This window comes from Hyperolius riggenbachi, chromosome 3 (assembly GCF_040937935.1).
Source record: "Hyperolius riggenbachi isolate aHypRig1 chromosome 3, aHypRig1.pri, whole genome shotgun sequence".
NCBI lineage: Eukaryota > Metazoa > Chordata > Amphibia > Anura > Hyperoliidae > Hyperolius > Hyperolius riggenbachi.
In genome coordinates, this window is record NC_090648.1 from 367,661,393 (window position 1) to 367,674,836 (window position 13,444).

General features: G+C 42.1%; 1 protein-coding gene across 3 annotated transcripts in view; it reads left to right on the plus strand.

Moving 5' to 3' along the window:
* STK10 (serine/threonine kinase 10) overlaps positions 1-13,444 on the plus strand; it is a 212,631-nt gene that overhangs the window by 178,172 nt on the left and 21,015 nt on the right. For all 3 annotated transcript variants that reach the window (XM_068277145.1, XM_068277148.1, XM_068277146.1), the window contains exons 13-17: positions 679-771; positions 1,353-1,482; positions 3,185-3,309; positions 4,217-4,405; positions 9,857-9,982. In XM_068277145.1, the coding sequence (XP_068133246.1) occupies positions 679-771; positions 1,353-1,482; positions 3,185-3,309; positions 4,217-4,405; positions 9,857-9,982 (663 nt within the window). The remainder of the gene's footprint in view (positions 1-678; positions 772-1,352; positions 1,483-3,184; positions 3,310-4,216; positions 4,406-9,856; positions 9,983-13,444) is intronic.

A 13,444-nucleotide genomic window follows, 5' to 3' on the forward strand; every position in this document is an offset into this window, starting at 1 on the left:
GTAAAAAATCATCACTCCACAAAAACACTTAGAAAAGCGTTTTTCAAAGAGCAGGGAAAAACTTTTAAAAGAGCTAACCAAATCGCTCAGCATTTGAGATTGCGCTAGTGATTTGTAATGTGAACAAGGCCTAAGAGTTACTTCTAAGCAACAAATGAATGAAGATTGGTTTAGTGGTGCATCATTAATACTGATTATTTCAGCAGAGATAATAGATTCAAAAGATGCTTAATTTGAAGCAGCCTCTGCCGACCAGGCCCCCCTGCATGGCTTCCCCATCATCCCCCAAAAACGCAGAACAATAGTCTGCCTTTAACCCCTCACCCCTCTTTCTTACTTATGGAACAGAGCAGCAGCACCTTCATACGTTACCTTCTTTCAGTGGAAGTTATTGTAAGAGGATATGCTGTACGGTGTCTCCGCTGGAAGAAGGTAAAATATGATGCTCCACAGCTGCTGCTCTGCACCTTGCCACTGGACCAGGCCCTCTTGATGGTGGGTGTTGCGGAGGCTATTGTTAAGCCCCCTTTAGTAAGTAAGCTAATCTAAAATTAAATGTCAGCCTTACCATGGCAATTCTGTAGCTGTGCAGCCTGTACAGCAATCAGAAGCTTGTCCTCTTCCCTTCAAATGCCAATACTGACTGTTTTATTTATTGGCCTTCTGCCTTCTCCACAGGTGAAATTGGCAGTGGAGAAGCTGCCAAGACAACAGCGCAGAGAAAGCTTGAGGGTGAAAATGGATGAATTTTCACAAAGGAAGATGGCAGAGGTAACTTACATTTACTTCCAATGGCAAGTATTTTTTTTTTTTATTAACCAACCTGAAGACTTTTCCATGGCTTGCAGCACTTGTTTCAACGTTCACTTTGCAAAGGCTGATCTTACCTGGGGCTACTTACAAGGGCTATTTAGGATCCGTGGCCCAGTTAAGTATATTTAATGTCTACCCCGTTACTGTAGTATCAAGTTTTTAATATGTAACTTTGAAAGGTTACATTGATTGTACTTTCTGCGCTGCTTACCTGTGGGTAACAGTGCTCCTCTGTTCTTTAAGAACACAGGGACCATCTCAATTCAGGCTCGCTAGCTGGCTCTGAACATCAGCCAAGTGCTCCTTGGAGCTGTTTCTTTTCTGCCTTTGTATTGAACAACCTGTGGAATGTAACATAATATAGGCATGGCACTCCCCTGTCATTTTTCCAGTGTAAACACCTGCTGTTCGTACAGTGGCTACCCACTTCATGCTATAACCTGCATATGCATTACTGACTTGGGGAACTGTATGTCGTATTAACTTGCTAATTGATTGTAATTGTATGATTCACTTCTGTATCTTTCACCTGTTTGCAGGAGCAGCAATTCCTCAACAAGCAGAAAGAAGATATGGCTCTGGCCATGGGTGCCATCATCCTAGAGAACAAGAAAGAGATTTACAGCAAGGAAAGGGACTTCCTGAATAAGAAACATCAGCTCCTCAGAGGTAACAAAATCCCTGATTGGTGCATTCTGTAGCAATGGGGGCACATGCTGGTGTGGTGTGAGATCTCCACTAATGCTTTCTCTGCCTGCCAATTTGGGGTCACAGAAACTATTCTGCCAACAGACATTTTGCACTTGATGCAAGGCTGGATATTGCTTTACAGCTTTATACTGAATTTCTTGCTACTGTTTTCTTGTAAATATTTATTTTTACTATATGTATAATGTGTTAAATGACTGTGATGTAAAACATTTCATAAGCCGCACTTCATAGATCCAGACACACTCTGTAGAATTAGCGGAATTCTCTTTTCTTGTGTAGGAGATCTTTGCCAGTAGTGGATTACCTCACTGCAGCTAGCACAAATAAACTGGTCAGGCCCACTTTTTAGGACTTTTTGTCTGTTTAAAATATGCTGGTTTTATAAAGAACCCATGGGAGATCATTTAACCATACATAACCATCGTTACACATGGTGAGTAACTGGATTACAGGTATGCCTGTCTACAACCTCATCCTTCCTGAGTAGGAAATGGCCTATGATACCAGCAGTAACCTCAACCATGTTACAGCCTGGCATTGAGTTAGGCATTGAGGCTTTGGCATTCATTTAACAGCAGGAAGCATGGCTTAGTTCCAAGATGGGAAACTTGAGATCACTTGTATAGAATGTATGAAAGCTGGAATAAATAACCATGTAAATCTAGTACTGTATCTGGGTATACGTCAGTGGTTCTGGATACACAGGCAACCACAGGAGCTTAAAGGAGTTGTTTGCATGTCATTCACGAGAAGTAAAGGCTTTTTTTGCTGGTGAGTTTTTGATGGCTATAAATCCCTTCGGTTTCAGAAGACAAAACGTTTCCTCTTAGTATTTCATTGTGAGGATTTTTTTCCCTTTTGTTTCACTGCACTACGTCTTTCCCCTAAAATAAGACATCCTCCGAAACTAAGCCCTAGCTTATATTTCAAGCATCCTTGAAATATAAGACATCCTCCAAAAATAAGACCTATCTGCAGGGATGGCTGGGGAAATTGGGGTAATGCTCACTACTCCTGGCCCCCTCCTCCAGAGAGTCGGATCCCCTTGCGGGCTGCTGCTAATGCTGTGCATCATTCAGTTCTCAGATCTGGGCTTTTTTTTTTAAACCTACCTTCACATAAAAATGCAAAATAATTAGAAATGAAATAGTTGGCTTCTAGGAGAGTGCCAGCGCTGTACAGTACTAGTGACTAACAGATAAACAAAAGGGAAGGTAAGCAATGGTAAAACGAAGGGGTCCTTAGCAGGCCTGTATTTGTTGCTTATAGGCATATGTTTATCAGCGGCATCCAAACCAACCCCCCCCCCAATCAGCTGCATTAGCACCCAAAACCCGACATCTTCAACCGCCCCCCCCTCCCCTGGCTTCAGTAGGGATTTTGTAGTTGTACATTCGCAGTGCCCCTGATTTAGAGGATTGCTTATAATGTTATGAACATCCTTGTTGTCACACGCAGATGTTTTCAGACTTCTCTTTGGGACTGGGCATCATTATTGCCTTTTCTGCTGAAGAAGGGGAATTGGAATATCAACACACAAGTTTATAATGCATGCCAATTAAGCTGAGGAGGAGACCTCTGTCTATGCATAACCAGCTTAACAGACCTATTAACACAATAAAAACGTTGAATTGTGTTTAAAATTTTTGTACTCTTACAGACAGGGAAGCGTGCATCTGGGAATTGGAAGAGCGCCACCTGCAGGAAAGGCACCAGCTCCTAAAGCAGCAATTGAAAGACCAGTATTTCTTACAGCGCCATGACCTGCTTAGAAAACATGACAAGGTATAGAAACTGCTTGTCATTATGATAATGGCATATGTTGTAGCTTTATTGAGCTAAAGACAGTTCATTCCAGTTCTGAAATTCTAATTTCTTTCTGTACGCTGTTCATGATTAGTCTTAAGGTGGCCATACACACATAGATTGCCATCCTGTGTGGCAAAAATATTCTTCCACATAATGCACATGCTGAAATCTATTGAATATCTAATGAACTGCGGCGTTGCGCGGTTAAATGCAGTACAATGCTATGGGCCGTCAATCTACTGCCACTCCTCAACTGACTCAAATCAAGATTTTCCATCCAATTGATAGTTTAGATCAATTTTTGGCAAACATAGTTCAAAATTGCAATTTATATTTCCTATAGCTTGTATTATGCCAAGGTAAAATATAACTATCATTAAAGAACTATCAAAGAAACTGTTTTTCTGTAAACCCCTTGTACCTATAGAGCTTTTAGCCAGCAACACTAGAGAGCTTTTCACAGGTCTCTCAGCACAGCCTGTATGAAAGAAATGCCTTGTTTACCAGCTTTTTGTAACAATTTTGTGTCGGCGTCAGATGCAGGCAGAGCTGAACTGTAACCTAGCTGTAAACTGTTTACTTTAGACTGCATGGCAGAAAGAGAGAAACAGGAGTACACAGAGCTGCAGCTGGTGATTTACTCACATTTGAAGCTATATTTGTGATTTCTATCATTCTGAACACTTTACTCACAGTATTAGAGCCAGTGAAAATTGTTTTTGTATGCTGGATGTGCTGGGCACAGTCCTCCTGTCATTTTCTTTACATAAAACATGAAAAGATGGGGGGAAAAAAGCTTTTGTATTGCCATTTGCTAGTAATTACTGGAAATATTTGTGCCATTTACAATTCTAGTTAACTTTGATAGTTGTCCTTTAAACAGGAAAAAGAGCAGATGCAGCACTACAACCAGCGGATGATGGAACAGCTCCGATTTCGACAGCAGCAGGAAAGGAGTAGACTACCAAAAATTCAAAGAAATGAAGGGAAAACGAGAATGGCCATGTACAAGAAGAGTCTCCATATCAGTTCTAGTTCCAGTGCTGCTGAGATGAGGGAGAAAATTAAGCAGGTAACTAGCAAAAGTCAGGACTTGTGTTACTTTCTAACTTTCACTTCTTCTATTTGAAAATATCCTCCCACAGATGCACAAATGCATGGATCTAAGTTCATGGTTCTCACACAATTTTTGAAGTATGTACGGCTGTTATTGTAAGGTTTATTACATCTTAGACTTAATGTGTACCTGTCAATCAATATTAAAATAAAAATCTTGACCAGTGCTGCATAAATATGTGTGTCACTTCCAGCACCTATTGGAGAGCGACTCACCGAGTGAGTTAGACCACAAATCACAATGGTCTTTTGCGCGTTCGGGGCATTCAGAGGCTCCCCTCTCCTATAAATACTGCTCCACTTCTGCTGCAGCCACTATTTAATGTTGGAGTCCTAAGGCAGTTCCACTTTAATAGATTCCTCAAATAAAAGAATACATTTCATAGCTCAACACTGTATAAAATCTAAAGGATTTATTCCAGGTTTACACTTACAAGCTGAAGAAGTGGGTATGCACTTAGTTTGTCCCGCAGTCTCTCCCCCGCTCAGCCTCCTGGTATGACCGAATGGTTTCCTCAATCCCTGTCTGTGCGGTCCCGCTCTAGCTTCCCGCCACTCACTCGTGTAGAAGAACGCAGTCAGCAGCTCCGCCCTATCGATTTCGTCACATGCACGTGACTCATCAGGGGCTCGGAGCTGCAGCGCTGTAGTTGCATATATCTATGGTTGGGCTCTAAAGGTGGCCGCTAACGGTCCACTTTCTAGCGAAAAATCGTTCGAGCGATCAGAAATTCTGATCGGACGAAAAATCGTTCACTACACCATCAACTAACCAAACATTGCTTCCTTTCTATCACGACCAATCCAAATTTTCTTTCGACGAAAATTCATTCGGGCGACATTTTTTTTTCACTCGTTCATAATCGATTGTGTCCACCAATGGAGATTATTTACAACCAATCCGATAAGAATTTCTGATCGCTCGAACGATTTTTCACTAGAAATTGGACCGTTAGTGGCCAGCTTAAGATTGGTCAGGGCTGCCCATCTCCCCTCAAAATACTTTATTGTACAATGCGCTCCAGTGTGGTTAACAATTCCTAGTGCTGAAAAACACACGTGGGCGATAAGTAAAACTGATCTTTAATAAAAAAAAGTAAACGTTTAAAATAGTAGAAAAAACATTAACCTGAAGTATTTACATCATTGTAAAGGGATCTCCAAGAGAATTTAGATATACTAGATCATTCCGTTAAACTATACGGATGAGAGCCCGCAGATTACAATACATCTAGCTGTAATTTTCCATGAATGTTAATTATTCAAAACTATATATTCTGTCAAAAATTACAATCACATCCACTATAAGGCCTCGTTCACATCTGCTGCGCTGAAAAACGTGTGAAAGCGCGAGGTAAAAAACGCGCGCGCTTTAGTGCGCGTTTCTGTGCGTTGCGCTGCGCTTCTTTAAAGCACGTTTTGCTTGTTGTACCAGCAGCAGTTGTCAATAAAACTTTGTTTTTGTATGTAAATGTATTTTTTTCTCCAATTAGGGGTAAAAAACGCATGCGCTTCTATGCGCTTGTACGCGCTTCTATGCGCTAAAAAAGCGGACCCATTCACTTGCATTGATGTGCGCTTTCCAGCCCAACGCACAGAAATGCATGCAACCCTACGTTTCTGTAACGCTGCTCAGCGCAGCGCATAGATGTGAACCAGCTACATTTAGTTACATGGGAAAATAAATACCTTGCTGATCGCACAGGGCAGTGCGCTGTAAAAAGCGCACAGAAACGGCCCTGATGTGAACGAGGCCTAAGTGTTGATAACGTGATATATTATAAAACAGACGTATAAGCAGTGAAGTAACTCTGTACAATATGTGCAATCATAGGACAACACCGCCCCAATGTGGGGCAAAAATGTTACTACACTGCAGTAAACATATTCAGTTGAATGTATAGTAAAGACAAATGTAAAACCATGTTTATCCAATGAATTCCAAAACAAAAAGGAAGACCATTTTAATGTTTTATTCGATTGGGGCTATTTAGATTAGTCAAGTCCAAGAAGTCTGATTTAAACTTAAGGCTTCTTTCCATGCAGTTAACTACCCAATTAGAACACATAAATATTGATATTGACCTTAAAGAAAACCTGAACTGAACATTAAAAGTCAAAATAAACATACACAAGTCATACTTGCCTCCTGTATAGTGTACTCATCAATCTATTTTTCCTCTCCTGCATGCTGTTTGTCCACTGTGATCAATGGATTTCTCCGTCCTCCATTTTGAAAATGGCTATTACCCCATAACCGCTTCCTGGTCAGCACACTGTTAAACTGTAACAACGTCCACTTGAGCCATAGTGAAACATGGACACATCAGTTCTCCTCTCAGCTGTAACTGACAGCAACTGATATATTTCAGTTCTGACAAAATGTTGTCAGAACTGGAAGGGATCACTGTAAAAAGAAAATGGGGAGTTTCTGAGAGGAACTGATGGCAAGGTAACTATGTAATGTTCATTTGAAGTTACCTCATGTGTTTATTTTAAATAATTTTACTCAGTACAGGTTCTCTTTAAGTGCCTTATTGAACAGGGCTAGCCCTGTTCAATAAAGCACTTAAGGTCAATATCAATATTTAATCCTTTAGGTATCAGTGTCTCAAGTTCATATATCCATTTCGTTTCCTTTTGGGATAATAATCTAAATAAAATTACATTAGCCCCCCAACCCCCCTCCAAAGTGATTTTTCATTTTCTCCAATCCACAGAAATATAGATGGGCAGAGTTTTGTTGATGTTTCCACCTAAAATTATTGGGAAGAAACACTATGTCCCGTTACCCCATTTTTTTATGTTTCGGACATGCTCACCTATTCTAGTCTGTAATGATCGTTTTGTACGTCCCGGGTACTGAATACCACATGTACACCACAATAGGTATACGACCCCTTGTGATATTCTGTCTTTTTTTTTTTTTTACTCTATTCCATTAGCGCGGTGTCACGGTGGGAGGAGCAGGTCATACGATGTGCGGACCCCGAACGTTTGAAGTTTTGGGGGCGTTAAATTGATAACCTGTTCCTCCTATGGAACGGTGATTCACCTACTTAGAATCTTTGTTCACACATTTGAATGATAACACTTGGAACATTCGACTGCGCCAGAGCGGCCAGGCTCGCTGGCTGCAGCATGGCCAAACTTGTGTTAGAGGAACATAGCCCCTATCAGCTGGAGTGGCATCAGGGGACCAGAGAAAATTGAAGGAAGACTCATTAGGATCCAGAGGCTTCCCTCTCCTAAGGTAAGTATATGTTTTTGAACTTCTATAATTGGCTATAATCATGATTTAATTTCCATCCATTATATATTACCCGGTTCAGCACCGCAGTGCCGAAAATCTCATGCATCCGAGCAACGTTCACCTCCCATTCATTCGCCTATAACTTTATTGCTACTTATCACACTGAATTGATCTATATCTTGTTTTTTCCGCCACTAATTAGGCTTTCTTTGGGTAGTACATTTTGCTAAGAATTTTTTTTTTCTAAATCTATTTTAACAGGAAGATTAAGAAAGAAATGAAAAAAATTCATTATTTCTCAGTTTTTGGCCATTATAGTTTGAAATTAATATACGCTACCGTAAATTAAAACTAATGTATTTTATTTGCCCATCTGTCCCGGTTATTACACCGTTTAAATGATGCCCCTTTACAATTTATGGTGGCGATATTTCATTTAAAAATAAAGGTGCATTTTTTTCAATTTGCGTCCATCACTATTTATAAGCTTATAATTTTAAATAATATAATAACATATTCTCTTGATATGCATATTTAAAAAGTTCAGACCCTTGGGTAACTATTTATGTGTTTTGGTTTTTTTTTAATTGTATTTTTTATTTTTATTTTAATAAAAAAAGTGTATGTGGGTAATTTTTGGTGTGGGAGGGAAACTGCTAATTTTAAATGTAAAATAATATTTTTTTTATTAAAAATGTATGTGGGTGCAGTTTACTATTTGGCCACAAGATGGCCACAGTGAAAAAGTCCTGGGTGCAAACGATCTCGCATTCAGGAACTAAAATGCTAGGGAGAAGTTTCCTGGGGCAGAAATACCGCGCTCTCTGGAGAGAAAGCGTCTGTATTTCTGCGGGGAAGTTAGATCGGTGAATGGGAATTCTATTCCCATTCACTGATCGGGGGGCTTGCGGCGGGCAGCGGGAGCGCGCCCGATCGCGCGCACCAGCAGCAGTGCCTATCTGGACGAGGAAGCTCGTTCAGATAGGCCGAACTGGTTACTTTTACAAATGTAGTCAAGGGCTTGCCGAATAGGTTTGTGTAACCACACTCCCATCCATGTACGGGTGCAACTATACTACGTAGGCACACAAACTGCCCGAGCCTGTACAGTAGCACGGAGCCACTTGTGCACAGCTTTTTTTCTCCATAAATGATCTGCTCCATGCTACTACTATGTTGGCCATCCTTGTGACAAGCAGTGTGGCCACACTTTTACATGGGTGGCAGCATGGCTGTGAAAAAATTTCCTGGCAAGAAGTGGTGGGATCAGAGAAGTCTCTGGGTCAATCGGAGCAATTGTTTTTCTTATAGGCTTACTTTCATGCATCAAAAGGAAAATAAAAACTTGGAATGCTAGCATAATATTGCCCCTATGTAACCCATAAGGCTGTATCTGGAATATGGAATACAATTCAGGGCACCAATTCCAGGAAGGACATTGGAGTTTTTGAGTAAATGCACAGACAAAATTGATCAGGGGTTGTTAGGTCGCGTTGTTAGGTCGCGTCTACCAGGAAAGGTTGGATAAACTGGGCTTATTTAGTCTGGAGAAAAGAAGCGATCTAATTATCATATATAAATACATAAGAGGGCAATATAAGCTTGAGAAGATTTTTTTTTTTTCGTCCCTAGTCTTTTGCAAAGAACTAGGGGACATGATCTGCGCATGGAGGAAATACGTTTTTCCTTTTATTTGGGAAAGGGTTCTTTACCGATAGGGTGATACAAATGTGGAATATATTACATCAACTGTAATCTGCATTTCAAGTGGGCTTGGATGCTTTCTTTGCATTGAAGGACCTTCATGGCTGTAATTAGTAGGTAATTCTTGGTGGTGTTGATTCAGGATCTTGTGCGACTGCCAACTGGAGTTTTGGAAGTTATTTTTCCCTTTTTGAAATGTCCCAAGCCTTGCACGTTTTACCCTTGTGAAGGTGCAGGCTAGTGCTGTACCATATTTTCTGGTTGTATTTTATATATAGACCCCCCCCCCCCCCCACACACCAACCAAACTAGATGATTAGGGAGTCAGTTTTTTTGTGTGTGTGTATTGTCTGTGTGGTACTGATGTGTTAGTTACACTAAGTTGTGATTCATTAATTGATTCATTAAAAATGATTATTTTCATGATAACTTTGTGTTCTCCGTTTCCAGTTCTCACAGCAGGAGGAGAAGAGACAGAAAGCGGAGAGAGCCCAGCAGCTGCAGAAACATGAGTACCAGCTAATGGAGATGCAGGCTCAGTGTGACAGTAATGCCAAAGAGCTGCAACAGATGCAGGTAGAGAACCCACCCAGGCAGTCAGCATATGGGGAGTGCTTGTCATGCATGTATTACATGTGTTTCTCCACTAAACTAAGATATTGTATTTCTGATTCTGAGAAGACCTATAGCTTTTCTTGAAGCTCCTATTTACTTTTGTTTTGCACCATGGCCTAGCATCCACTGCAGTTTCGTAATACCTTCATGGTGTATTTGCCCTCATTTAAAGATCCAGATATCCACCTCAGTGCTTAGGCCTGAGACACGTTTTTCTGAGTGCTTGAGGTTTGAAAAGCTCTAGCTATGCTACAGTATATGTTTGATCCTACTTGAGTGATGTGATTTTCTGAAATTCACGCATAGCATTACATCAGCAAGAGCTTTACAAATTACATGCGTTAGTGGGTCCCAGGCTTTACAGCAGACAAGATTATACCGGTCTTATATGAGCTGTAATGTGTGCTGCTTTAATAATGCACTTTATAACTATTCCCGAGTTTTCCCAGTTTCCTGCAGCCATTGTCACATGTCCACAGAATGCTGTATTATCTGAATATGGAAGTATGGACTTTCTGGTTATTCAGTTTAGTTAGGTGAACAATGGCGCTGACAAGTAATGCTGATAAACTGCTTTAATGATCAGAGACTCAATTTAAGTTAAAGCACACTTAAGCTCGGTTCTCCTTGGTGCAGATGCAGAATGCGCATCTGTGCTGTCAGCAGCCCGGTCCCTTCAACAGCCTGGAGGCCAGCCAAAGCATGGCTCTCCATAGGCTGCAACAGGTCCCTAGCAACAGGGAGACTTTTCATTGGTTCAACATAAATCCATGAGAATTCTCCCTGTTGCTGAGGATTCCCATTGGCCTGTTGCAGCCCAATGGAGGATCCCCTGGCCTCTGAGCTGTTCAGAAGGGACCGAGCGGTGGTATACGTGAGTATGACTTTGCGGTGGCGTGGCTGCAGGCAAAACTGATGGCGCGTTATGTGGCGACTAGCCTAGTGAGAATGAACAGTGTCCGTTCTCATATGCTTTCATTGGGCATGTTTTCCTGTCCATTCCAGGAAAAAGTGCAAAATCCAGACCCTGCATTCCATCTCACGTTCTGCGGCACTCTGATCCGTGTGCGTTTCGTGTTTTTTTTATTTTTACAAGTGGAAGCAGATTCTATCTTTATCATAGGATCTACATTCTGCGTTTTTGTGGAGCTTTAAAAACGTTTCTCACTGATACGCCTTATATTCAGGCAAGTGAGAAACCATTTGTAATTAACTAGGCACATACTTATATTGGTCAATCTGATCACTTGATTATTTCTTGTGATCTTCATTTAAATGATGCCATCTAGAAAGAGGGTCTGCTTGTTCAGCCAACAGGCAGCTCTGAATCTACTTTGAGGTGGCCACTAATGAGCCAATCTTTTTCATTCAATTTTACCAAATGAAGTATCAGGGTAAATTGACTCTATTGAATAGATAATTTAGGCAGTGCCTTATTAAATAGAAATGGTAAGATTGGATGAAAAAGATTGGACCATTTGTGGCCACCATTAGACTGGGAATGGAGTGGGATTTCCAGGCTGTTAAATAGAAACAGCCATAACATCGGTCTTAAAGACCAACTGAACCAAGAGGAATATAGAGGCTGCCTTATTTACAGTAGCAATAAAAAGTATGTGAACCTTTTGAAATTACCGTATATTCCGGCGCATAAGACTGGGAGTATAAGACGACCCCCCAACTTTTCCAGTTAAAATATAGAGTTTGGGATATACTCGCCATATAAGACTACCCCTCTTCCAACGCACACCAAATTAAAATAAAAAAATCGTATACTGGTGCTGTGTATGAACAGATACTGGTGCTGTACTGTATGTGTTACCCAGTAAATAACAGTATATAGTCAATTGACTTGTTGCATTGGTCAACGCTCCTTAAGTAGACTGGTCAGCTCTCCTTGTCTACCTGTTTATCAGAGCGGTATGAAAGAATAGATTGCGCTCCCTCAGCAGGGAGATCTGAGAGGCGGTAACAGGATAGGGCGTATCACCCGGCATCAATGACACCCGGCGTATAAGACGACCCCCAACTTTTCAGAAGATTTTCAAGGGTTAAAAAGTAGTCTTGTACGCAGGAATATACAGTATATGGAATTCTGCACAAATTGTACATAGATGATCAGTTCACATTTTAAGTTACAACAATAGACAATCACAGTCTGCTTAAACTAATGCCACCCAAATAATTAAATGTGTCCATGTTTTTATTGCGCACACACCATGTAAACCGGGGGTGCCCAATAGGTCGATCGCGATCTACCGGTAGATCGCGACCGCCTATTTGGTAGATCGCGGCCTCTTGGCCACGTCCCATCACAATTTGCGGCCGGCAGCTTTCCCATCATATTTTGCTGCCAGCCGCCGGCCAATAGGAAGCGGGGAAGAGAGAGGAGGCGCGGCTGAGTCCGAGAGGGGAGACCAGACATCGCCGCTGGAGAGAGGTAAGTGATTGAGCACCCATCCTACCTACGCTAATGGCACCTATCCCTACCTACCTACGCTAGAGGCACCTATCCCCACATACCTACCTATGCCAAATGGACCCACCTACCTACCTATGCTAAAGGGACCCATCCTCCACCTACCTATACTAAAGGGACCCATCCCCACCTACCTATGCTAGTGGCACCCATCCCCACCTACCTATGCTAAAGACACCTATCCCCACCTACCTATGCTAAAGGGACCCACCCCCACCTACCTATACTAAAGGGACCCACCCCCACCTACCTATACTAAAGGGACCCACCCCCACCTACCTATACTAAAGGGACCCACCCCCACCTACCTATGCTAAAGGGACCCACCCCCACCTACCTATGCTAAAGGGACCCATCCCCACCTACCTATGCTAAAGGGACCCATCCCCACCTACCTATGCTAAAGGGACCCATCCCCACCTACCTATGCTAAAGACACCTATCCCCACCTACCTATGCTAAAGGGACCCACCCCCACCTACCTATGCTAAAGGGACCCACCCCCACCTACCTATACTAAAGGGACCCACCCCCACCTACCTATACTAAAGGGACCCACCCCCACCTACCTATACTAAAGGGACCCACCCCCACCTACCTATGCTAAAGGGACCCATCCCCACCTACCTATGCTAAAGGGACCCATCCCCACCTACCTATGCTAAAGGGACCCATCCCCACCTACCTATGCTAAAGGGACCCATCCCCACCTACCTACCTATGCTAAAGGGACCCATCCCCACCTACCTACCTATGCTAAAGGGACCCACCCCCACCTACTTACCTATGCTAAAGGGACCCATCCCCACCTACCTATATTAAAGGGACCCATCCCCACCTACCTATGCTAATGGCACCCATCCTCACCTACATATGCTAAAGGGACCTATCCCCACCTACCTATGCTAAAGGGACCTATCCCCACCTACCTATGCTAAAGGGAC